The 25,790-nt window shown below is 29.7% G+C and overlaps 6 protein-coding genes across 8 annotated transcripts; all 6 read right to left on the bottom strand.

The window, feature by feature from the left end:
- Window positions 1-89: 89 nt before the first annotated feature.
- On the bottom strand, window positions 90-1,955 carry LOC136783415 (uncharacterized). Of its 2 annotated transcripts, none has more exons than XM_066743555.1 (5): window positions 1,894-1,955; window positions 1,591-1,788; window positions 1,309-1,445; window positions 999-1,079; window positions 90-691 (listed from the first exon to the last, which is right to left on the bottom strand). In XM_066743555.1, the coding sequence occupies exons 1-5, from the start codon at window positions 1,938-1,940 to the stop codon at window positions 573-575; spliced, it is 582 nt and encodes a 193-aa protein (XP_066599652.1). In that variant the 5' UTR covers window positions 1,941-1,955; the 3' UTR covers window positions 90-572. The 2 variants fall into 2 exon arrangements, with proteins under 2 accessions (XP_066599652.1, XP_066599651.1); XM_066743554.1 differs by having other exon boundaries at window positions 159-691; window positions 1,309-1,472.
- Window positions 1,956-5,146: 3,191 nt separating this feature from the next.
- On the bottom strand, window positions 5,147-8,137 carry LOC136783382 (uncharacterized). Of its 2 annotated transcripts, XM_066743497.1 has the most exons (5): window positions 7,391-8,137; window positions 7,073-7,105; window positions 6,807-6,938; window positions 6,472-6,585; window positions 5,147-6,192 (listed from the first exon to the last, which is right to left on the bottom strand). In XM_066743497.1, exons 3-5 carry the CDS (start codon window positions 6,934-6,936, stop codon window positions 6,002-6,004), a joined length of 435 nt encoding a protein of 144 aa, XP_066599594.1. In that variant the 5' UTR covers window positions 6,937-6,938; window positions 7,073-7,105; window positions 7,391-8,137; the 3' UTR covers window positions 5,147-6,001. The 2 variants fall into 2 exon arrangements, with proteins under 2 accessions (XP_066599594.1, XP_066599592.1); XM_066743495.1 differs by having other exon boundaries at window positions 5,150-6,192; window positions 7,073-8,135.
- Window positions 8,138-11,220: 3,083 nt separating this feature from the next.
- On the bottom strand, window positions 11,221-13,569 carry LOC136783370 (uncharacterized). The gene is made up of 4 exons (XM_066743477.1): window positions 13,161-13,569; window positions 12,895-13,026; window positions 12,530-12,682; window positions 11,221-12,249 (listed from the first exon to the last, which is right to left on the bottom strand). The coding sequence occupies exons 1-4, from the start codon at window positions 13,231-13,233 to the stop codon at window positions 12,059-12,061; spliced, it is 549 nt and encodes a 182-aa protein (XP_066599574.1). The 5' UTR covers window positions 13,234-13,569; the 3' UTR covers window positions 11,221-12,058.
- A 1,607-nt stretch (window positions 13,570-15,176) lies between these two features.
- Window positions 15,177-17,600, bottom strand: LOC136783444 (uncharacterized). Its single transcript, XM_066743607.1, has 4 exons — window positions 17,223-17,600; window positions 16,957-17,088; window positions 16,337-16,447; window positions 15,177-16,043 (listed from the first exon to the last, which is right to left on the bottom strand). The coding sequence occupies exons 1-4, from the start codon at window positions 17,293-17,295 to the stop codon at window positions 15,841-15,843; spliced, it is 519 nt and encodes a 172-aa protein (XP_066599704.1). The 5' UTR covers window positions 17,296-17,600; the 3' UTR covers window positions 15,177-15,840.
- Window positions 17,601-19,348: 1,748 nt separating this feature from the next.
- LOC136783445 (uncharacterized) lies at window positions 19,349-22,116 on the bottom strand. Its single transcript, XM_066743608.1, has 4 exons — window positions 21,977-22,116; window positions 21,709-21,840; window positions 20,258-20,362; window positions 19,349-19,777 (listed from the first exon to the last, which is right to left on the bottom strand). Exons 1-4 carry the CDS (start codon window positions 22,044-22,046, stop codon window positions 19,590-19,592), a joined length of 495 nt encoding a protein of 164 aa, XP_066599705.1. The 5' UTR covers window positions 22,047-22,116; the 3' UTR covers window positions 19,349-19,589.
- LOC136783446 (uncharacterized) lies at window positions 21,977-25,410 on the bottom strand. The gene is made up of 4 exons (XM_066743610.1): window positions 25,236-25,410; window positions 24,967-25,098; window positions 24,142-24,243; window positions 21,977-23,850 (listed from the first exon to the last, which is right to left on the bottom strand). Exons 1-4 carry the CDS (start codon window positions 25,303-25,305, stop codon window positions 23,663-23,665), a joined length of 492 nt encoding a protein of 163 aa, XP_066599707.1. The 5' UTR covers window positions 25,306-25,410; the 3' UTR covers window positions 21,977-23,662.
- Between the last annotated feature and the right edge of the window lie 380 nt (window positions 25,411-25,790).

Here is a 25,790-nt window from a genome sequence, read left to right as displayed (position 1 = left end):
TATGTGCACTCATACCACTCAAAGCTGCCACTCGCACAACTCTACCAGTCACAACCTCCCTCTGTATGCTTCCAGTATACTTGCGCATCGTTGCTTCCTTCTACGTGCATACGTGTTTGTGTATTTGTGTGTGTGTGTGCGTGCCTCACCAACACGGACTCACGCCTCTTGCCAGTAACACGTACACGCTTCGATTCCTGCGCAATTGTGCTTGACAGTCCATTGACGTTCTCTCTTCAACAATTATCACAATATATACCTATTCAAATGAGTTTCTTATACCCCCCGCTACACTTTGCTATTTCTCATGCTAAATACTTCGATAGAGCAAAGTGTCTAAGATTCGCAAAGATCTTGCGTATTCGTATGTTTTGTTGCGTTTATAGCGATTGCGTTTTAATTGTAATATAGGATAATAGTGCATGTAAATTGTGATGCACGAGCGATGGAAAATTTATGCGTACAATCATCGAGAATAATCAAGAATTTGTTTAAGAATTATTAAATTTATCTTGTGCAGTATGAGGAGTTTTGGTATACTATGTGTAACTTGGAATTGTGTATGTTAAATTTTAAACATTGCAAAGATCAGTGTTGCATAAATGACATGTGCCTTGCTTATCATTAGCACAAATTCCCCTCATTGAAGTTTTGCTAGCACAGCCCTTGCCCAAGAACTCCTTGTTGTTTTCTGCAAAAACAGATGTTATCGCATTAGCTAAGAAATCATTGAATATATTTAAGATAACACGATAAACTAGATTTCATTTTTATATATTCAACAGAGGCAACTGCTGGCTAACGTCTGCTGTGTGTGCGTGATGATTATTTTTAAATCTCATAATTTAAACTCTATTTAAATCAGAGATATATAGTAAAGTGCTAATAGGAATAATTTTTATATTGCAAAACTGTGTATGTCTGCTGATATATTACTACTGATTAACTATGGTATACTATACATATGTATATAATATTGTAACGTAGAAAATGCTTACCATCTCTAGTAACATATTTAAAGCAAGTGAAATCTTGGTTCGCTGACGTGTGTAGGGCCTGATTTTTGTCAATGCCATTGCCTGTAATAAAGTTAAAATATATACTTAAATTAAAAATTTACAATAGATGTTTAATCGACATATTTTATTAAAATTTGCGTACAAAATTAAGTCTTAATAAACTTAATTAGAATTAACAAAAAAATGCAATAAAATTCAATATTACTTTTGGAAGATTAGAGATAGAAGATAATTGACTTCTTAGTAGCTGTAATAAATAATATATCTATAACAGTAATGTGTTGATTACCTTCATCCGATATTTGTTGAATAGTCTTATCCGTTACTATAATTCCCCAAGGAAAAGTGCTATTGCACATAATTTGATGATCCGGCTGAGATCCACACGTTACAACGCATTGGTATAGCATCTTATTTCTTTTTGTGCTATATTTGTAACAAAATAAAATCAAACTAAAATAATATATATTATGTTCAATAAATCATAACAACATCTTCCAGATCCATTGTATAAAGATAAATGACTTTTTCAGCACTTAATATGTTATCTTGTCAATCTCGAACAATTTACCTGATATTAAACCAGGTAAAATCACTAGAATCATGAATATTATTTGTGAAATAAACAATATCTTCGTCATGGTTGATAACAATTTCGGAAATCCTTTTTATATAATAGAAATCTAAAATGATAAATTGCAGAGAAGACGTAGAGCACAAAACTAGAAGTGTCGCTCCCACGCTATATCCAGGGTATATATATTTCAACCTATCGTTTTGATAAAACATATTTATTGCGATTCGAAGATCTAATCAGTATGATTAATTTGTTTATTAAGATTATATATAAAAAAAGCTTTTATCTCTTAATTACTTCACCAGCAAACCTCTACTGTCCCCAACGTTGGTCAGGTGGATCATGCTCCTAGCTCTCCTGCAGTTAGTTTCGCAGCCTGAGTGTCAAACCATTAACAGTTAAATTGTAATGATTTAGCCCACCTTAAATCCCTTAATTTTTTCATTTAATATTTGTTAACGATTTTGGACCTCCTATTTGCAACGAAAGGACTTGAAAAATAAACTAATTGTTTCTGTCTTTTTTTTTTATTTCCTTTCCCCTCTTCTTACACATTAGCTCCAAAGGAGCTCTTCTCTTATTCTAATCTAACGTTTCTTACTCTGCACACGCAGCTTCCCCCTCCTTTCTTCTACTTTGCCTGTAGCGTCATCTACACAATCCTTACTTAAACATTCGCGATTACTATTTCTTTCTATATATTTATAATAATACTTTATCTAGGTCCATCGTACCACTTCTATTTAGCAAATAATAGAAACGTGATTACTTTTGAATATAATGTAAAAAAGCAAACAATAATATAATTTTTTTTAAGAAGTGCTTTATTTGTAATACAAGTGTATTGAAAAAAATCCTGATATTAAACAATGATAACTGGCGAAAATTGGCAGTCTTGAAAAAATTAAATTCATGGGAAGCTTAATGATGAGTTCAGTCACACATATACATTCTTGTATACGACCTGTTGAAAATTTCTGTTTTAGTGCACACGAGAAATTTTCTGTGGGACCTGCGAAAACGCATGTGTGGATGTAGCCTTATTCTTTGCTCTCTAATTTCATTTCATACTACTGAAAAGTGAAAGAAAAACAATCCACGACTCTCTCTTTCTCTTTCAAACTTCGCATCTTTTTAGGTTTTAGGCTTTGGGTACATAAAAAGTAAAATAATACTTAATTCACACGACATATATAAATTTATACAGATAAAATAGTTTGAAAATTATTGGAAGGATAGGGCGGCTAAATTTGCAGCATAAAAGAACGTAGTGCCTCGACGGTATGTATGTTTATACATATGTACTTGCCGTCGAGACACTACCGTGTCTCCTGATCACTTGACACCTTACATTACTTTTACTTGAAAACTTACCTGCATTGCGTGACACGTATATAAGATTTACGTAAAAGTAATGTTGTGTGCTAAGCCTTCCCATACAGCACACTTGACTAAAAGTGGTCTTATAGACATCTTTTAGTCATCCAATTGACTGAAAGGCACCTAAAAGATGCCTTTAAGTATTTTGGTGCTCTGTGGGTTATGTCTTTATCTACATATTTATATATATGTACTTGCTATTGAGATATTGACGTATCTCTTAACAATGCCACGGATAATAATTATTACACTCGTATAGCATTTAAATATTAGTAGGGTGTGTGAAATTTGAAATCATGTATAACAAGCTCTAAAAATTGCAGAAATCAATTTCACACATGTCACATCCTGTGGGAGTCCGAAAATTGCAAATTTGCTCAATAGCGCTTTTTCGTGCACAGCCCTTTGTAATGTAACTCTCGTTGTATCCTGTAAAAATAGAAAATATTTTTATTCGCTAAGAAATCATTAAATATATTCTCGAAAACATTAATCAAAGTAAATTTTTGTTTATTCAGCAGAAACAACTGTTCATTTAATTACAATTGCTAGGTGGTTATTATTTTTAAATTACATGAATTATATCAACGATATTAAGATGTAGCATAGTACATGTCCATTCTTTCGTACATTTTCTCAGCAGCATGTTAATAAGGTTCATTGACCTTCAACCATCGCGCAATGTCGAATCAACCGCTTGAAGGTTAAGAACTTGTTGAACTGTTGTGTCTGTTGAATGCTATACTAATCATAGCCCATATTATTACTATATTACATAACAAAAAAAAATCACTTGCTATTAATTCTAGCAAACATATAACAAACAACTTCAACTAATTTTGATGGCGTGTCCTTAAATCGGTTTACAATTGAGTCTTGGTTTTCGTTTCTGCTACTGCCTATAGAAATTAAAATGCTTACATTCAAGTCATTCAACAGTTATTGAATTTTATTTACAACTTTTCTTAAAATTTATTGTCTGAAATTTAAGTCTTAATAATAAATCAGGAATTAATTTAAAAATAAATTAATTTCTATAATCTGTTTGGGATCAACTGTATTAGATATTCGTTATTTAGTGCTCGTTGTAGATAATATAGTTGTAACCATATACAGATGAATTACCTGTATCCAACGTTGATCGTAGAGTATCGGCCTTTACTAGAATTTCCGCAGCATTAGTTTCATTACACACGATTAGTTGAGTTGGCGGCGAATAACAATTTGCAACGCAGAATTGGCATTTTATTTCGTTTGATGGTATGCGAAAAAAAATCGCCAAAATAATATACTTTACGTTCATTACATTTCAGTACAGTCTTTTGAATCCATTGTAGAAAGAGATAATTTTGGGCAGTATTTTGCGTTATCTCGTGAATTATGAGCAACATACCTGATTTTAATCTTGGTAAAATCAATAAAACCACAAAGATTAATTTTGAACTAAGCATCATCCTTGCCATAATTGGTGAAAATTTCGAAAAGCTTTTCTTTGTAGTAGAAATATGATGTGATGAATTGAAGTGAAGACATAAAGCACAAAGACAGAACTATTGCTCTTAGATGATGTTTGGAATCCATATTTAATTTAACTTATCATTCGTATAGACCGCAGTTAGTGCGACTTAAACCTCTAATAAGCATAATTATCTTTTTCTTAGGAAATACTTATAATTCATTTTTATCACTATATATCGCTATAGGGTAATTCGTGCGTATCTTATTGTATATTTGTCATATGATATACATTATATATCGATAAAAATTAATAAGCTCGTCTAAACTGTACCGATTTGTTCAGGCGAAGAACCTAAAGATGAAAGACTCCCCTCTAATTGTATATGAGTATTTATCCAATTTGACCAAAGTAATTCTAGAAATACATCGAGGATAAATAATTTTTTTGTCTATTTTTTATTTGTGGGAACTTCGCTACTTTTAATAAGTAAAACAGTTGAAATGGAAAGATTAATAAATCTAAGGAGAATATTTTTTCTTAATAGAAAATATTATAAGTAATAGTACTAAGTAATTCTGTAATTTTGACCAATTGTTTGTATGTAAGAATTTCTTTAATATTTTTTGACATCCAGAGCCTTGGGACTTAGAGATTTGGGAAACATTAAAAAAAATGATGATTAAATTTTAAATCTTCCTATTCCGTTTCATTATTACCATTTTTTACGCAGGTATAACAATGTAATAATTTATAAATGCCATTGTTAGTTAAATACGTCTAAATCGACAATGTAATTCAAAAATTTAATAGTTACAATTCTCGAAAAAAAAAAAAACATTTTATAAATCTTAAAACAAATTAATAAAATGTTGATTTTTATTATTCAATAAATATAATGGAAATATTTCTATCACTTATATAAATGCTGTTATAATTCAATAAAACTATATAAATACTTTGCAGACAATTTTTATCCAAAGATCGAAAATTCCTTTACATAGAAGAAATAGGAATTTTTTTCCAAAAATTTAGCATACCGCTAAATAAGTAATGGCCATGACTTACACTAAGTAAAATAAAATACACGTTTTTAACAAATTTAGCATCTTCCTATGTAGTATTGCCACATTCAACAAACGAATAAGAAAAATTGCAGTAGAATTATCTAGTATGTGGAGTCAATTTATTGACTATTAAATGACTTAATAGAAATAAGCCATTTTTACAAGGCTTTTCTTAATAAGTCAATTGAATATAATACTATTAATTATATCTGCCCAATTTAATTATTACATATATATATATATATATATATATATTCTCGAAGAACAAAAAATGGAAAAAATGTAATCACAGAAAATATTTAATGATCATTAAAAAATAACTTACCCTGGTGAATTTTAGATAATACAAAAAATGGCATTTATATTTAATATAAATTGTAGCATTTTAACGATGAAATAACAATAATGATTAAGTATTTATCTCGTAAATTGGGAAAACAATTATTAATTGGCGTAACATAACAAATATTCTTAAATTATATGCCATACTAGGAAGTGTGTGTTAACTTCTAATAAATATAAATGCAAGTATGGGCAAAAGTATCATAGCTAATGAAAATGTAATCGAACTTGTCGCATTGCAAAGATTAGTATCGCACGTTATACATTCTTTAGCTTTCACTTGATCACAAGCTAGGTCCGTACTGTCTTTCGGTATACAACCCTTCGAAACGACTTCCTGATTGGTTCGTGCTATACATAAACAGACATTATTATCATTAGTTAAAAAATTATTAAATACATTCATAATAATACTACACGTATGATCTGCATTCATTTCTTCGATTCAGCAAAAACAATTGTAGACTGAATTACACAATTTATTCTGATTATCGATTTTAAATTTCTTACATTTAAACCAATCACAATAAGTCGTTCTTAACAATTATTAAATACTTCGGCAAATATTGCGTTTGCTGATTGTTCCTTTTATTATATACTATAAAACTATGATAATAAGCTAATACTTACTATCATTAAATACCATCTTGAAGCAAACGAAGCTAAAGTCCTGGGAATAATCTTCCTGTTCCGTAGACAGGCTTGATTCAAATAGTGCATTCAGTTCTGCTTTCTGTTTACTGCCTATAATAGAGTTAAAATTTCAACATTTAACCGCATTATATTATATTTAATTTTTATCAACATCTGTGTAGAAATTTACGATTTTACAAATCGGGAATCAATAAAAAATAATTAAAATTCAATATATTGAATGCAGGATTAGCAGTAGTAGGTAGTGGATTTTTTAATAGTTATGGGGGCTGATCTATAATCATACGTTTGTACAGACACACATAGATTACCTGTGTTTGGCATTGGTTGAATAGTACCATTTATTAATGGAACTCCTAAAGGAAAAGATCCATTGCACAAAATTTGTTCAGTTGGCAATACCTTCCCATCATTACACTGGTAGCATTTTATTTCTTTCATCTCTGTGCATTAAAATAAAACTAATATATTATACATCATGTTCATCAAATCACAACATATTCTTTCGAACTAATTCTATAAAGATAATTCACTTTAATATTATTTTGTATTATCTGATGGAATTCGTGCAACGTACCTAAAGATTTTAATCCAGGTAAAATCACTAGAACTACAAATATTAATTGAGAAAAAGGCAAACTCCTTGCCATGATTGGTGCGAAAATATCGAAAACGGTTTTCACACAGTAGATGCAGGGAAGACGCATTAAGCAGAAATGTCGTTATTACCGGAGTCGAAAAATAAAATCTTTATTGACTTAAATTCAATTTAAAATAGGATAAAAAGAGAATTTTAAACATGATTTTTGTACTGATTACAGCAAACTAACTCAAAAGCGGGTCTTATTTTTCGACTCAGGTATAGATAAAATGTCCGAGGTTCGTTTATTTCTACCTGCCAATTTAATAAATCACAGTTATTGCAAGATAGACCTCTCATCAATAAGATCCTTTTGTTGAAAATGTTTTCAAAGAAAAACTTATTTAAAGTTCTAAACAAACAGCACTCCATTATTTCCCTACATTACTTGGATATATCACGAAACTCTTCTGGACAGTTTCGAAGCACGACTATACGATCACGAACAATCTTAGTTGCCAGAAACTGTTCATGTATATAAAATTTGAACCAAAATAGAACAGTGTATCACATGGATATAATACACACGATTCGTGATTGTGTGTTGGAATGTAAAAGAGCATTTTCTGGCAACTCTGCCAACACTAAAGAAGAGCTGCAACCATATGCTTTTGCTCATATTTATTTATACTATAGATTGATCGTGTATGTGTATACCGCTTCCTATCAAGCAAATCGTATAGTATTGCGAATATCTTCGAATAGTAAATAAGAGTGCATAGATCAGATTTCGCTAATGAGAGACGTTCGTCACACGTTAAATGCATTTGAAACAATATTATCAATGTCTATTGGTGATAACACGCAATATGTATATAGAAGTGTTAAAAATATAATTACATAAAGAAATGAATTCGTGTAGGAAGCTAAAGTGAATACGCGTGAAAGCCTGTGTATATTTTGAATCATACAAAATTATTTCCCTTTAGTATAATTAATTTTGAGAGCATATTTTTTTAATGAATTACTAATTAAGTGGAGTAAAAATTTTAAACAAGTTTTTTTGATACTTCATTTTATATCGTGTTATTATCATTATAAATTTTACCTGATATTACGATGACTTCACGCTCCTCTTACTCCATTCTATTTGTGGTCATCAACTACTCTTTTCTTATCTGTTTCACAGGACCACTTATTCACCTACATATTCATATAAATCTTCTTATAATTGTAAAATCTAATCTCCACCAACATGTGTCCATCGTTGTTTCCAACTTGCTCGTGCCTTGGCAAACTCAAATTTACACCTCTTGCCAATGACTGAACTTATCTACACGCTACGATTCGTGTGCAAATGTTCTTGACAATAATCCACACATTTTTCTTTTCAGATATTATTAAATCTTTAAATCAGTTGTTTATATATCCCATTCCGTTTCCCCTTTTAATGCTAAACGATCCTGTTACATAGGGAGCCAGAAGATGAAAGAGTTCTAAACTTTCTTGACGATTGATTCTTTAATATTCGAATAAAATTGTTTTATATATAAATATATCGGAGGATATATTATACTTTCTTTCTCTTATATTAATTTCAAAATATTATTCGTTATGCGTATCTGAAGCCAAGTCCAACCGTAAAATTCGTATGATTAGCGAAGTTATGAGTAACAAAACACAATATTTCAGCTGCTAAAATATCTGTCAAGTCGCTGATTTACACTGTTCATCTTCAAACGGTTATTTATAAAACTATATTTACATAATTATATCTGAAAAAAATGTGATCAATTTTGTTATTTTATTGAAATTAATTCCGAAAAATAGACTCACTTTTGCGGCTATTGTAGAAGAGATCAGGGCTAAAAGTAACAGGGGCAGGCTGTCATAAAGTTTATATCTTAGAGGAAAACGAATATGCAAGATTTTAAAAGTCTTAACTTTATTGAGAAGTGGCGTGTACAATTGTCGGCTACAGTATTGCCTAAATGCATATGTAGAATGATTTTTTAATTCAAGAAGTAACAGTATAACCCCACTTTAAAATTATGCTTATTACTTTTTATTATATTTTATAATATAGAGGACTTTTTACTAGCTTAAATACATATATATCACCTAAGTAATTATTCCTTAAATACATAATAAATTGATATTGTATGAAAAAACGGTAGCTTGTTTTTTTAATGATAACAAAAATTAGTATGTGACATGGGGCAAAAGGTAACGCTCAGCAAAGGCAACTTGTAACAGTGTTATACAGCTTATATCCTAAAAATAAAATTTTACATAAATCAGATGATTATAAGTCATTAAATTTCTTTTAAAATTAATATGAATATGTGGAATTGAATTCGTGTGTCTGAGAATTAAATAGATATCTTTTTTCTTAAGCAAACTAAGGTTATGTTCTGTATTATATTATAGAGTTCATAAAATGTATAGTTTTGTGGGTAAAATGTATGTGAGGTACAACTTAGGCGCTCGTCCCGCACCCATATGCATTATTCAAATAGACCCTAACTTTGATATTGATGTTCATGAAACTATTATTGAAGTAGAAAAATAATCAAAATGATGATAATGATCAAGAAGAATATTATTAATTTTAATATATCTACATATATATTTATAATAGAATTGAGAGTAAAGTAGATAGAGATAGAAAAATTTAGAGAGATTTTTTCTTGGTAATCCTCTATATACTGTGTTCATATTAGTGAAATTATTCTGGTTTTGTAAATATGGCTTCACCTCCTCTTATTTTCAGCTTATATGTCGTCATCAACTAACTCGAGCCGCGTCTCTCTCTTCCAAAATAATTCTTATTCACCTATAGATATTTTACTTACACAAATTTTCTTCAAATGTATATCCGAATCTTCCTCAAAAATACATACTCATTATTGTTTTTAATATATAATATTCGGCCTTGGTAAAGGTCTATTGTTCTTGGGAGTTTATAACCGTTCTTTGTAAATTATCACATCCTTAGATAAATTTTCCATACACGTCGCTCTTTCTTTATTTTATACGCCAATATCCATAAGAATTAATAAATTAGTCTGAACATGTATTAATTCTTTAATGCGGAGAACTAAAAAATGAAAGACTCCTAATTGTATATATACAGGGTTTTTCTCTAACAGCGGAACATAGGATTGTGTTATTTAACTATAGCAGTGAAGCATTTACTATACATTATTATAATTAATAAAAGCGTAGATAGTTACAATTTAATGGTTATTTTTGTTTAATTGCTTTTATTATCCATTAGAAATGTCATTTTACTCAATTAATCTTGGTTACTACGTTTAATATTTAAATTAAATGGAAAACAGTAATTTGACTATAGTAATATTTACTATAGTCAAATAACACGAAATCTCCTATGTTCCGCTGTTAGAGAAAAACCCTGTAGATAACTGCGTATTTATTAATTTTGACCGAAATTGCTCTCGAAATACATCGAAGAAAGACCATTTTTTATCTACTTTTTATTTTTCTGAACTTCACTATTTATAATATGTAAAATGGTTGAAATAGAAAGGTTAATTAATCTAACGAGAATATTATTTTTTAGAAAAAATTATAAGTTATAGTTTTAATTACAATTTTTACCAATTTTCTTTGTATACGAATTAGTTTAATATTTTTTAACGTGCAGCGCCTGTTGATTTATATGTTTAGGGAAACATAAAAAAGATTTCATTATTAAATATCAAATCTTCAGATATTCTTTAATTATTGCCATTTATTGCGCAGATAACAATTTAATAGTTTACAAATGCCATTATTATTTATATATATATCAAAATCGACAATAACATTCGAGAATTTTCTATCAGTAATTCTTGAAAAAAAAAACAAACAAAAAATATCTAATACATTTTTTAAAACAAATTAATAAAATCTTGATTTTCTAATTTTAAATATATTATATTTAAAATATTAATTTTTCTTATTTAATTATTGTTATAATTTAATAATACCATAAATATTTTGTGTGTGTGCTAACAATTTTTATCCGAAGATAAAAAATTCATTTATAATAGGAGTAGGAAAATTGGTCAAAAAATGTAGCATACTGCTGAATAAGTAACGGTTATGACTTATACTAAGTAATATAAGATACACGTTCCTAGCAGATTTAGCTTAATTTTATTTAGTATTAGTACAATCAATAAACGAACAATAATAATTGCAGCAGAACTATCTAGTATATGCAGCTAATTGTTGGACTATTAAATTATTTAATACAAATAATAGCTATTTTTACAAGGTTTTTATCAATACGTTCATTTGAATATAATCCTAGTAATTATAATTTTATCATTTAATTTTATCATATACATATATAGTTTTTATTGACCTTCAGGCAATAATTGGAAATGAAATCTAAGGATTCGAAAAGCTGAGCTATGAAGTGTAGGTGTGCAGGGTATGGCTTATGTGGTATGCGCGACCGATTCGCCTGCACACATTTATAGTTGCATGGTAACCTATTTATAGTTTCAAGTCCAAAATCTCGCAAACTACTGTAGATTTAAACTCAAGGACGTTCATATAACATTTTGAAAAAATTCATGAAATAAGCCACAAGGATGTACAATAAAAAAATTTGTGGATAAATTTAGTGAAGTTATTTTGACCTTCGCATCTTCTCTTACTTCACTATCACATTCAATTATATGTGTTCAATTTCATTATTACATATATATATATATGTTCTCGAAGAACAAAAAATGGAAAAAATATAATCACAGACAAAATATTTAATGGGCATAAAAAATAACACACCCTGGTGAATTTGAGATAATACAAAAATATAGCACTTACATTTAATAATTTCTAGCGTTTTTACGATGAAGCAACAACAATATGTTGTGTATTTATTTCATAAATTGAGAAAATATTTATTACATTGGTGTAGCACAACAAATATAGTTAAATCATATCTAATACTGGGAATTGTGTGTGTTAACTTTTAGTAAATATACACGCAACTATGGGCACCAGTATCATAACTAAAGAAAATTTAATGGAGCCTGCTGCATTGCAAAGATTAGTATCGCAAAAAAAACATTCCGTAGCATTCTTTGTCTTACATAATTCGTACGCAAAGTCTCTCCGTGCACAGCCCTTTGCAATGGCTTCATTTTTGGTGTGTGCTGCGTAAACAGATATTATTATAGTATTATTTAAAAAATCATTTGTTACATTTACGATAATACTGCACGATTATTCTAGATTCTTTCTTTCAATTCAGCAAAAGTAATTGCCGATTGAATTACACGATTTATTGCGATTATCGATTTTAAATTTCTAACATTTAAATCAATCGCCAATAAGTCATTAATAACAATATTTAAATAATTCCACAAATATTGCCTTTGCTGTTTGTTACGATTATTATATACTATAATACTATTATGTTAAACTAATACTTACTACTGTTATATACCGCCTTGAAGCATAGGAAGTCAGTGGGTTTGGGCTTAGGCTTGGGCAAGTATTCTTTAAAAGCAGACAGGCCAGTAATATCCAATGCTGCCATCTCTTCTTTGTATACTTCTTCCTCATCGACTATTTCATTCTCAGCATCTGCAATAGATATAAAATACTAAAGTTTTGCCACTTTATACCAAAAATAAGTTTTATCAAAATATCAGAGATTTAAGATTTATAATTTCTTAATTAGTCAAAATTAAAACAAAAATTTAATATATTAAATGTAGAATTAGTAATAGTAGGTAGTCGATTTTCTAACAGCTATGATAGGTTTAATTAAATTTGTACAGCAACACGTAGATTACCTGTGATTTGCATTTTTTGAGCAGTACCATTTATTAATGGAACACCTAAAGGAAAAGATACATTGCACAAGATTTGTTCAGCTGGCGATACCTTCCCTTCTTTACACCAGTTGCATTTTATTTCTGTGGTTTCTGTGCATTAAAGTAAAATTAATATATTATACATCATGTTCATCAAATCACAACATATTCTTTCGAACTAATTATACAAAGATAATTCACTTTAATATCATTTTGTATTCTTTGTTGAAACTTGCAAAACATACCTGACGATTTTAATCCAAGTAAAAGCACTAGAACTACAAATGTTAATTGAAAAAAAGGCAATATTCTTGCCATGATTGGTGAAAATATCGAGAACGATTTTGACTCTAGAGACTTATTGATTTAATCAAGTGCAAGAAAGACGCAGTAAGTTGTAATGTCGTTATTAGAGAAAATATCCGAAGTTAGTTTCCTTCTACCAGGCCAATCAATAAATCACTGCAGTTATTGCAACTTGGATCTTTTATCAATAGAATCCTTTTGTTCAATAAGATTTCAGAGAAAAAACTTATTTAAACTTCTACATAAGCATCACTCTATTACTTTCCTACGTTACTCGGTTATGTCACGAAACTCTTCTGACCAGTTTCAAAGCTCCACTATACGACCACGAACAGTCGCAGTTGCCAGAAACTGTTGTTGTATAGAAAATTTGAGCCATAACAGATGCATGTATTACATGCATATGCACACCATTCGTGATTGTGTGTTGAACTGTGAAGGAGTAGTTTCTGGCAACTCTGCTAACATTAACGAGGAGCTGCAAGCATATACTTTTGCTCATATTTATTTATATAGATTGATCGTGTGTGTGTGTGTGTGTACCGCTTCCTATCAAGCAAATTGTAGTAATGCGAATATATGCGAATAATATAGAAGAGTACAAACATCAGACTTCGCTGATGAGAGACGTTCGTCACATGTTAAATGCAATTGAAACAATTATCTTTGTCTGTCCTTGAAAATAGGCAACATCTATATATGAGCATTGAATATATACATTTATATATATATATATATACAAGGAAATGAATTCGTAGGAAGCTAAAGCGAATACGCATGAAAGTTTGTGCATACTTAATCGTATAAAATTATTTCCTTTTCGTGTAATTAATTTTGAGAGCATGTTTCTTTAATGAGATACTATAAAGGAAGTTAACATTTTAAACAAATTTTCTTGATGCCTCATTTTATATCGTGTTATTATCATTATGGAATTTACCTGATATTGTGATGACATCACGCCCCTCTTATTCCATTCTATTTGTAGTCATGAAGTACTCGTTCCTTATTTGTTTCGCAGGACCACTTATTCACCTACATATTCATATAAATCTTCTTATAATTGTAAAATTTAACCTCCACCAACATGTGTCCATCGTTGTTTCCAACTAAATCGTACCTTGGCAAACTCAAATTTACACCTCTTGCCAATGACTGAACTTATCTACACGCTAAGATTCGTGTGCAAATGTTCTTGACAATAATCCACACATTTTTCTTTTCAGATATTATTAAATCTTTAAATCAGTTGTTTATATATACCATTCCGTTTCCCCTTTTAATGCTAAACGATCCTGTTACATAGGGAGCCTGAAGATAAAAGAAGTCTAAACTTCCTTCATGATTGTTTATTTAATACTTGACTAAAACTGTTTTATAAATTATGAAAAGATAAATTATTTTTTTTTATTTATAATATCAAAATATTATTCGTTATGCGTATCTGAATCAAAATCCATTATGATTGATATAATTATTGTTTCGGCTGCTAAAATATCTTACAAGTCCCTGATTTGCACCGTGTATCTTCAAGTGGTTTTTTCTAAAATGATATATAGCTATACTTGAGCGTAATATTATATTCCAGTTATCTTTTCAAGTTTCATTTATATTAATATAACAATAAAATAGCGTAATGATTTGTTTTCGATAATCATTAGATGATTGCAAAAAAGAAGCATTGATTTTCTTGACATAAGAAATACTTATAGTTGAGTAGCCCACCGTTTTTTTGCTTTAAATTTTAAAAATGTTCCTATCTTAAAATGTTTAATCTAAAGTTTAATTTAATATATACATATTTTTTATTTTTCAGGTAAATTATGTATACTAGCCGATTTAACAACTTCTAATTTAGTATTGCCAAAAACAACTAAGGAATAATAACAATTGCTGGAGAACTATCATGTATGTGGAGCCAATTTATGGACTATTAAATGATTTAATACAAATAAGACATTTATACAAGGCTTTTATTCATACGTTTATCTCAATATAATCCCGTTAATTATATTTTTATTATTTAATATTTTTTCATATAGCTTTTATTGACCTTCAGGAAACAGTTGGAAATGAAATTAAGGGATTCGAAATGCAGAGCCATGAAATGTAGGTATGGGTATGAATTATTGTGTATGCGCGGCCGATTCGTCACACACTTGCATATAGTTGCTAACCTATTTATAGTTTCAAGTCCAAAATCTCGCAAACTAATGGTTTAAATTCTATTGCGTTCGTATAACACTGTGGAAGACTCATGAAATATGCCACAAGAATGTACAATAATAAATGATATGGATAATTTAATGAAATTATTTTGACCTTCGTATCTTCTTGTATTTCAACTATCGACTAATTATATGTGCCCAATTTCATTATTACATAGATATGTTTCCGAAGGACAAAAAATATAATCACAGACAAAATACTTAATAGACATAAAAATTAATTCACTCTGAAGAGTTTTAGATAATACAAAAATATAAACCTTCCATTGAATATTTTCTAGCGTTTTCACGATGAAGCAACAATAATATGATTAGGTATTTATTACATAAATAGAGATAATAATTATTACTTTGATGTAGCACAACAAATACTCTTAAATTTTATATGATACTAGGATGGGTGTTGACTTTTATTAAGTATAAGGGCAAGTATAGGCAAAATTATCATAGTTAATGAAAATTTAATCGAACCAGCCGCATTGCAAAGATTAGTATCGCACGTAAGGCATTCTTTAGCATTCACTCGATTGCATAACTGGTCTAAAGTTCTTTTTGGAAGACAACCCTTTAAAACGGCGTCCTTTTTGGTGCTTTCTGCATAAATAGACATTATATTTTAGCACTATATAAAAAATCATTGAGTACATTTACGATAACGCTACACGATTGATCTGGATTCATCTTTCAATTCAGCAAATACAATTATCTATTGAATTACACGACTTAATGCGATTATTATTTTTATAAAATTCTAAAATATAAACAATTTAAACAAATCATAATAAGTCCTTAATAACAATGATGAAATAATTGAGCAAATATTGCGTTTGCTGATTGTTATTGTCATTATATACTATTAAATTATTACAATGAACTAATATACTTACTGTCAATAACTGCCATCTTGTAACATACTAATTTGTAGTCTAAGTCTTCTTCTGCTCGCATATTTATCTCTCCCATCATTTTAATCAGTGCATTCCCAATTGTATTTTGTTCTATAAAGTTAAAGTAACAAAGTTTAACCACTTTATATTAAATATAAATTTTGTCAACATTTATGTATAGGAATTTACGATTTTATAAATCGAGAATTAACCAAAAGTAAACAAAATTCAATATATTGAATATAGGATTAGCAGTAGTAGGTAGTCGACCTTTTAACAGCCATGGTAGATTTAACCCTTTCGCTACTTCGGGTGACTATAGTCACCCGCCACAAAACGCCGCATGAACACGACGGGTGACTATATAGTCATTCACCAGAAAACGTCCCATCTCTTACAGAAATGGAATAAGAAATCAAGGCAGATGCTATCAATTGCATTTTTTCAGCTCGCAAACAATTGTAAGCGCTAGTAATGTTACAAAGTCGTCTTTGAGACAAAAGTCTTGGCTCCGAATGTTCCAGATTCAGCACGGTTCTCCGTTCCAAGCAAGGCACTTCGCGGGGAGGACCACCGTAGCGAAAGGGTTAATTACATTTGTGTAGCAGCACGTAGATTACCTGTGTATGTCAATGTTTGAATAATACCACTTTTCAATGGAACTCCCACTTCAAAAGTTCTATTGCACCATTGATGTTCAGCTGGTAATGCATACCCATCAATCTGCCAGTAGCATTTTATTCCTTTGATCTCTGTGCATTAAAATAAAACTAATATATTATGTATCATGTTCATCAAATCACAACATATTCTTTTGAACTAATTATATAAAGATAAATCACTGCAGCATTATTTTGCATTGTCAGTTAAAAGACGAATAACATACCTGAAGATTTTAATCCAGGTAAAATCACTAGAACTGCAAATATTAATTGAGAAAAAGGCAATATCCTTGCCATGATTGGTGACAATGTTGAAAACTGTTTTGACGTAGTAGAGACTTATTGATTTAATTAATTACAGGGAAGACGCAGTAAGTAGAAATGTAGTTATTAAAGAAAATATCCGATATTCATTTATTTCTACCTGCCCATTCAATAAATCACTACAGTTATTGCAACCAGGACCTCTTATCAATAGGATTCTTTTGTTGAAGAAGTTTTCAGAGAAAAAACTTATTTAAAGTTCTACAAAAGCAGCACTCCATTACTTTCATATGTTACTCGGTTACGTGACGAAACTCTTCTGGCCAGTTTCAAAGCTCGACTATACGATCACGAACAATCGCAGTTGCCAGAAACTGTTATTGTTGTGTAGAAAATTTGAGCCAAAACAGAACCATATGTATATGCATGCATATACACACGATTCCTGATTGTGTGTTGAACTGTAAAAGAGCATTTCCTGGCAACTCTGCCAACACTAAAGAGGAGCTGCAGGCATATGCTTCTGCTCATATTTATTTATATAGATTGATCATGTATGTGTGTACCGTTTCCTATATCAAGCAAATCGTTGTAATGCGAATATCTTCGAATAATAAATAAGAGTGCATACATCAGATTTCACTAACGAGAGACGTTCGTCACACGTTAAATGCATTTGAAACAAAATTATCAATGTCTATTGGTGATAACACGCAATATGTATATAGAAGTGTTAAAAATATAATTACATAAAGAAATGAATTCGTAGATAGGAAGCTAAAGTAAATACGCGTGAAAGCCTGTGTATATTTTGAATCATACAAAATTATTTCCCTTTAGTATAATTAATTTTGAGAGCATATTTTTTTAATGAATTACTAATTAAGTGGAGTAAAAATTTTAAACAAGTTTTCTTGATGCTTCATTTTATATCGTGTTATTATCATTATGGAATTTACCTGATCTTATGATGACATCACGCTCCTCTTATTCACATTCTATTTGTGGTCATCAGCTACTCATTTCTATCTGTTTCGCAGGACCTCTTATTCACCTGCATATTTACACAAATCTTTTTACACTTGTAAATCCAACTTGCTCGTGCCTAGACAAACACACAAATTTACAACTATTGCCAATAACACTTATCTACACGCTATGATTTGTGCAAAAATTTTCTTGACAATTCAAATATTTTTCTTTTCGGATATTAGGTTTGTTATTTTTCGCTGCTCTACCAAACTAATGACATTAATTGAAATAAGATAAACATGCTTTATCACTCTGACTTATTGCACTAGCACAGTGTAGTGTAACGAAAGAGAACAGACTTATTATTTTACATCTTTATATAAGCCAGGTTTTCATATACACATTCCGTCTCTCCCTTTTGTGCCAAACGATCCTGTATTATGGGATGCCTGAAGATGAAAGAAGTCTAAACTTCCTTGACGACTGTTTTTTCAATATTCGACTAAAATTGTTCTATGAATATATCAAAGGATAAATTATTTTTTCTTTTTTATAGTTTCAAAATATGTATTATTCGTTATGCGTATCTGTGAAGCCAAATCCAACATGATTGATGAAGTTATGAGTAATAAAGCTCAATGTTTAGCCTGCTAAAATATCTTACAAGTCCATGATTTATACCGTATGTCTTCAAATGGTTTTTTCTAAAACGATATATAGCTAGACATCAGCGTAATATTATTTCAGTTATTTCTTCAAGTTTGATTTATAGTAATATTACGACAAAATGCAAATGTTAATGTAATGATTTTGTTTTTAACAACCATTTGTTGATTAAAAATAAATAATTGATTTTCTTGCCATATAAAAAGCACTTGTTTTTAAAAATCTTCCTGCGTTAAAGTGTTAAAGCTAAATTTTAATTTAATATAGATTCTTTATTTTCTCAGGTAAATAATGTAAAAAAATCACATGCAGTACTTTGATAATATGACACTAGAAGCACACTAATAGAAAGCTAGTATTAATTAAATTTTTCAATATTTTCTATGTATGACAAAAATGTGATAAACTTTTTTACTTTATTGAAATTGTTTCCGAAAAATTGACTCACTTTTAGCATCAAGAATGTATTATACATACTCTTCGTACAAATTCACCTTGCATATATTGTATGAAAAATGATTAATACAATAATGCTACATTTACATTCTGTTATATGCAGTGTTTTAGACAACGAAGCAGGAGTAATAACTAAATATTTATTTAATAAATTTAGAAAGCATTTATGAGACATTTATATAGAATATTAAGTATTAGTAAACCATTGTAATACTCCATGCAGGAATCTTGCATTAAGTTCTAGTAAATATAAGGATGACTATTGGCACAAGTATCATAGTTAACGCAGACTTAATTGAACCTGCCGCATTACACAAATCGGTTCCGCATTTAAGACATTCTTCAGTATTGAAAGTTGCACAAACTATATCTATATTTATTCTTGTTGAGCAGCCCTTGCCAAAAACCTTATTACCGCTATCTGCAAATAAAAAATTATTAAATATATTCGCAATGACATTGAGTAAGCTGGATTGTTTTTCTATTTAGCAGAAACAGCTGTTGCTTGAACTATCCCTACTTGCTGAGTTTAACTTTTAAATCTCAAGGTTTAAATTCTAATTAAACAAATGACAGTTGGTTGTTAATATGAATAAATGAAAGATTATAAAAATATTGTCTGCTGGATGCTACATTTTTTATATACTATAAGACTATCCAGAGTGTATATTACTTAAAGTGACCTAACCATGGATTTAAATTCTTGTCATCTTCGTTAATTCTCCATGAAAGATATAATATATTAATTTTTTATGTAAAACTTTTTTGAGTAGATTTCAGAGGATGCTTATAACAAAATTTAAATTTCCTCAGTTACGAAGATAAACAGAATTTTACATCCATTATCTGAATTCATTTAAAATGGTATACTCTGTATATAACAATTAATGTAAATACTTACCATCTTCGCCTTTAAGCTTGAAGCAAAGTAATTCAGACCTCCTACTGAATGGTTCCAGCTTAAATTGGTTGATAATTGAATTATGTGTTTCGTTCTTGTGATTACCTATATAATAAAGTTAAAGTATTTTACTCCTTAGCCTATACAACGTCTTGTCTGAGATATAATATTGCTGATCGGGCTATGTATCAACAAAACGTACTGTAGACATAGTTTTGAACAATAATGATAAAAATACCAGTATTTTGCATATATGTAATATATAAACTACAGAATATCTGCGATTTCAATAACTTCGAACACTTAGCAAAACCGTGAATGGCCCAACGTGAAATAGATCTTTCTGTTATTTGCACCACGAGATATTGAAAATTAAATTGTAATGCAAAAGGTTAAATTCAACTGTTATATTTCATTAATAAATTTTATGAAAATTTAAGTAAAAACCTAAATTTTAATAAACTTGGAGTTAATAATATAAATAAATGAATTTCAATATTATACTTAGGATTGTGGCATTAATCGATAACCGAATTTTAATAGCTACGGTAAATATAACATATTAGTCTTGCAAAGATTTTGCAATCCAATTGCAAAGGAATTGAAAAAGACAGGAAAAAGCCTAGATTCCGATATTGCATCATGGACGGCAACAGGTGATGTAAAATACTGCGATTACTAATTAGGCTTTTCCTAACCATTTGCCATACTTTAAGAACAAAATGACGTGAATCGATAGAATTATGCGATACTATTATTTTTAAATGCAAAAAACATATCACAATTTATTTATTTTCATTATTATCTATTATAATATTATCGACTAGTAATATTGTCCGCGACGTAACGCGAACTTGGAACCGACCTGAACTTTACGTATAAGTATACAGCTATCCAACATTTTGTTGATTCGGCTAACCTAGAAGTTGTTTGACATTCGTTCATTTATTTAACTTAAACTATACGATTTATCAGTCTACTGTTTTTATATGTATGCACGAAAATAGTTATCGATAGAAGTCAGGGTCAATTAAACGTAGGACAGCAATAGGTGAGATTGAGTTTGGTTCCATCAGATTCGAGTCCCACCACGGAAAAAATGTAATGTAGTAAAATTAATCAATAATAAGTATTAGCCGATAATTATAACACATAATATATAAAAATAAAAAAATTATGATTGGTAGTTTTTGCATTTTAAAATAATAGTATCGCATATTTCTATCGATCCACGTCACTTTTTTTTCAAGGTATCACTAATGACTGGCAACAGCCTAACAGCTATCAAGAAGACAGTAAGTTGTATCATTCAGTGATATTCATTATGCAGTATGGGAATCGTGGCTTTTTCCAGTATTTTTTGATTTTTTTTGTAATTAGACCGCAACATCTTTGCAAGTCTATTTTTTTCTCTACGCGGGATATGATATAAGTAGTAACATCTGGATTACCTGCATTTAGCATAAGTTGGATATCATCACCTATTGCTGGTATTCCCACAGGATGTTTTTCATCGCACATTGTTTTGTGAGGTGGCGAGTCGCACTCTCCATCGCAAAAGTAACATGTTATTTGATTTTTTTCTATTAAATAAAATAAATTCAAAATATTATATATTATATTCGTCGAATTACAGCATAATTTGTTTAATCAATTATATATATAGATAGATCATTTTAGCAGTATTTTGCATTGTCTCGTGGATCTCAAGCAGCATACCTGATTTTAATCCGGGTGAAATCACTAGAACCACGAATAATATTTGCAAAATAGACGGTATTTTCGCCATGAATGTTACAAATCTCGAAAACTTTTTAAGTATACCAGAAAATCACTGATACGATGAATTGCAGAAAATGCGCAGAGAAAACTGAAGCAAAAGCGTTACTCGCATACAATATCTGAGGTCTATTTATTTCTATCGGCTAATTCGATCAATCACAATTGTTGCTTCACAGATTTCTTATCAATGTGATCCTTTTATCGATACAATTTTCAGGAAACAAATCACCTAAATAATTTTTGCCAGCAGTATTCTATACAACTTTTCAACATTTTTTTTGTCGAACCACGATACTCTTCTGACCAGTTTCAAAACTTTACCATCCAATTGTAGACAGCAAAGGAAAGCTATAATCATTTTGTCCTTGTTAAATCCCTTTCCACTTCCTACCATTATCTTATCTGCTTGCCCAAGTCTATCATATCGATCTCTATCTTGCTAGTCGCAGCAAAGTGATTATTTTCGAATACAATGAAGCATGCTGTGAAACTATTAGATATTACTGTAAGGGGTACTTGTATTGGGATCTGACATAGTTGAAGCGCTCCAAGCGGTAAAAAATGAAAGCAGAGGAAGCCCGGGTTTTACATTGATTCTTACGGATATTTTTCAATAAATTGCAATTTATTATTGAAAACCTTAAAACTTTTGAATTTGGGAGAAAAGTTTGTACAGATATTTTCCATCGAAATCATTATAACCCTCCTGTAATTTCAATAGACATTTAGACACTTAGGCTTTCATGCGCCATATTCGTTTTTTTATTTATCGATATATATAGACTCCGCCCACGTGTCAGATCCCAATACGTATATAAAATAGAATGTAAAAAAATTCTGATATCCGCCGAAGATAACTGACGACATTTGATATTATTAAAATTATCAGTTTATATAAAAAAAATTAATGAGTATTGTAAATTTAGCAAAAGTTCAACTGCTAATAAAATTTAGGCTTTTTAGTACCTATATAATAACCTTTTATACTTCAAAAGATAATATACTATTACCAGCATAGAATTTATCATTGAATAATAATTTTAATATACTGGAAAGAATTACGCATTTTTACATTAACCTTTCACAATTGTTAACAGAATCCTTCATATTAACAATAGAGAGTAACAACCGAAAACGCATTTCAATGATACAGTGTTATTTTGCATTCAATTTTAAACTTACTCTAATATTTTAGTGATATCGTGAATTGCTCATTCTATAAAATAGTCAGATTTTCGAAAAAATAATTGTTTTTTTTATAATATTTTACATGTATTATACAAATATTTTTGTTAGTTAAATCATGTCAAGATAAAAACATAATTCAATATTTTGTAACTTTTAATTCTTGAAAGAAAAAATCATTCAATTTTAAAGTCAATTGATTAAATTTCGAATCTTTATTATGATTAAATTTTTCGTACCAAAACTCGCCCTGCACTTATAGAAAATGAAAATAATATAAAAATGTTTCACCAATATTCATGCAGTTATGTATGCCGTTTTCCACGATGAAGCAGCAGCAATGATTAAGTATTTATTCAATAAATTGCAAAAGTCATTTTTACATTTGTATAGCAGCATTACAATTATTGATAAACTATGGATTACATAGAATTTGGTTTAAATTCTGGAAAATATAAGGATGGTTACAGGTACAAATATCATAGCTAATGTAATTTTGATCGAGCCTGCTGCATTGCACATGTCAGTTTTGCACACATGACATAGACTAGGATCCAAATGACTGCACGTTTGCTGCACAGATGATTCATCTGCGCAACCCTTTGTAACGACATCCTGGTTGTTTGCTGTTAAACAAAAGTAAAATTAGTTTCATTAGTTAAGAAATCAGTAGATAAATTCATGGTAACATTAACAATCATGAATCCCTTTTTCTTATTCAGCAGAGAAAATTATTGATTAAAGTATTATATATACACTATGGTTATTATTTTTAAATCCTACAATTTAAATTCTATTTAAAGCAATGATGGCAAGACGCTGATAAGAACAATTGAAAAATTATAATATTTTAAAGCTATTGGGTTTGCTGAATGGTTAGAATATTGTTAAAATACTATAACAAAGCAAACACTTACCATCTTTAGTAATATACTTGTAGCAAACATACTCAGTATCTTGTGTTGCTGCCTGTCTAGATAGGTTTATAATTGAATTTCGATCTCCATTCCCTTCATTTCCTGTGATAAGGTTAAGAAATTTTAATTGAACAATTATATTTTATCGACGAGTTTTATTAAAAGTTAAGAAAATTCTTAACTCTTAATAAACATGGAACTACTAAAAATGTATAAAATTTAATTTTCAAGAGAAGCATAATATCATAGTTTCCCGATTTAGGAGCATATGGGTTTGTCATGCTCGTGTGTGTGTCTCTAATTAATCAGTTTTATTTTATGATAAAGTTAAGCGCTAAACGTCGTATTTTATTAACGATACCTTAGAAGTTGTCTCAACAGAGGTAATATTGATGGTATATGATTGCAAAAGCAAAAGTACTCTTAATATAAAAAAATCATTAAAAATTTTATAAATATAATATTTTTGTCTCGATTATATTCGACATCCAGTGCTTCTCCTGAACCATCAAATATTATTTGAAAACTTAACAATGACAAATGATTGATCCTCAATAAATGTGTTAAATGATATATTTGAGATGTCGAGTAGCAAAACTCAGAATAAATTTCACTTAAGGTTTAATAGTTTTTCCTTTAAAACTCCACATTCTAGGGACTATGTCTTCAAAAACTAAGCGTAATTTTACCAAAATCCTTTTATATATCCATAGATTGATAAAAAAGTTCCGAATTTTCAAATAAATAATAATTTTTTGTTTATAATTTAAAACAACGAGTTTTTTCAATTTGACGCCTGATCTCGAAAAATAAAAGATTGATTACCTGAATCTAACGTTGATTTGGGAGTATCAGCTATTATTACGTGACCCGTAGTATAAGTTCCATTGCACCAGATTTCTTTAGTTGGCGATGTACACTGTACAGCGCACAAGTGGCACTTTATTTGACTTTTTGCTATGTAATGAAATAAAGCCTAAATATTATAATTATATTTCTATAGAATCACAGAATCATGCTTTGAATCAATCCAATAAAAATAGATCACTTTATAGAAGAATTTTGCGTTATCTCGTGGATTTCCAACAACATACCTGATTCTAACCCGGGTAAAATCATTAGTCCCAAAAATACAAAGTGAAAAATAGGTAATATCTTTGCCATGATTATTACAAATTTGAAAAATTTTTTCGGAATGGAGCAGAACCTTAATGATATAATGGATTGCAGGAAAGGCGTTGGAGGACTGAGGCGAAAGTACCACTCCCAGATAGTCCGAGGTCTATTTATCCCTTCCTGCTAATCCGATAAACCGCAGTTATTGCAACCTAGACCTCTTATCAATGTTATCCTCTAGTTGATAAAATTTTCAAGAAAACACCCTTATCTGAATTTTTCGCCAATGGCACTCCACGATACTTTCTAACGATTTTTGATTATGTCACAAAACCTTTCTGGACAGTATAATGAGCCTGACTATCCGACCATAGACAATAATGACAAGCTGCAGAAATTTGGCCTTTCTTAAATCCTATTTCCACCTCCTACCTTTACTGATGGATTTTTGGATTAGAAATAGAGCGTGGTTGTTTTATATTATATTATGTTTTATTTTTATGTATTTTAAAGTAATAAACACTCTTTTTTAT

Source organism: Prorops nasuta, unplaced genomic scaffold, assembly GCF_024137725.1.
Source record: "Prorops nasuta isolate Cenicafe-Biocafe unplaced genomic scaffold, Cenicafe_Pnas_1.2 PNAS00033, whole genome shotgun sequence".
NCBI lineage: Eukaryota > Metazoa > Arthropoda > Insecta > Hymenoptera > Bethylidae > Prorops > Prorops nasuta.
Note: the sequence above shows the minus strand (reverse complement) of the source record. Positions and strands in the feature narration are given on the sequence as shown.

Bases quoted from the DNA above. Each gene is read 5' to 3' on its own strand.
- LOC136783445 (XM_066743608.1), bottom strand. From the start codon at position 22,046: ATGGCGAAAATACCGTCTATTTTGCAAATATTATTCGTGGTTCTAGTG. The intron at 21,841-21,976 runs GTATGCTGCTTG...TTTATTTAATAG, and splicing joins TTCACCCGGATTAAAATCAG to AAAAAAATCAAATAACATGT. The intron at 19,778-20,257 runs GTAAGTATTTAC...TTTTATTTGCAG, and splicing joins CAAGCTTAAAGGCGAAGATG to ATAGCGGTAATAAGGTTTTT.
- LOC136783370 (XM_066743477.1), bottom strand. From the start codon at position 13,233: ATGGCAAGAATATTGCCTTTTTTTCAATTAACATTTGTAGTTCTAGTG. The intron at 13,027-13,160 runs GTATGTTTTGCA...TTTAATGCACAG, and splicing joins ACTTGGATTAAAATCGTCAG to AAACCACAGAAATAAAATGC. The intron at 12,683-12,894 runs GTAATCTACGTG...TATCTATTGCAG, and splicing joins TCAAAAAATGCAAATCACAG to ATGCTGAGAATGAAATAGTC.
- LOC136783446 (XM_066743610.1), bottom strand. From the start codon at position 25,305: ATGGCAAAGATATTACCTATTTTTCACTTTGTATTTTTGGGACTAATG. The intron at 24,244-24,966 runs GTAATCAATCTT...ACCTTATCACAG, and splicing joins CAAATCAACGTTAGATTCAG to GAAATGAAGGGAATGGAGAT. The intron at 23,851-24,141 runs GTAAGTGTTTGC...TTTGTTTAACAG, and splicing joins CAAGTATATTACTAAAGATG to CAAACAACCAGGATGTCGTT.
- LOC136783444 (XM_066743607.1), bottom strand. From the start codon at position 17,295: ATGGCAAGGATATTGCCTTTTTCTCAATTAATATTTGCAGTTCTAGTG. The intron at 17,089-17,222 runs GTATGTTATTCG...TTTAATGCACAG, and splicing joins ACCTGGATTAAAATCTTCAG to AGATCAAAGGAATAAAATGC. The intron at 16,448-16,956 runs GTAATCTACGTG...TTAACTTTATAG, and splicing joins TCAAACATTGACATACACAG to AACAAAATACAATTGGGAAT.
- LOC136783382 (XM_066743495.1), bottom strand. From the start codon at position 7,202: ATGCGTCTTCCCTGCATCTACTGTGTGAAAACCGTTTTCGATATTTTC. The intron at 6,939-7,072 runs GTACGTTGCACG...TTTAATGCACAG, and splicing joins ACCTGGATTAAAATCTTTAG to AGATGAAAGAAATAAAATGC. The intron at 6,586-6,806 runs GTAATCTATGTG...ACTCTATTATAG, and splicing joins TCAACCAATGCCAAACACAG to GCAGTAAACAGAAAGCAGAA.
- LOC136783415 (XM_066743554.1), bottom strand. From the start codon at position 1,940: ATGATCCACCTGACCAACGTTGGGGACAGTAGAGGTTTGCTGGTGAA. The intron at 1,789-1,893 runs GTAATTAAGAGA...TCAAAACGATAG, and splicing joins AGTAGAGGTTTGCTGGTGAA to GTTGAAATATATATACCCTG. The intron at 1,473-1,590 runs GTAAATTGTTCG...ATATTATTTTAG, and splicing joins TTTACCTGGTTTAATATCAG to TTTGATTTTATTTTGTTACA.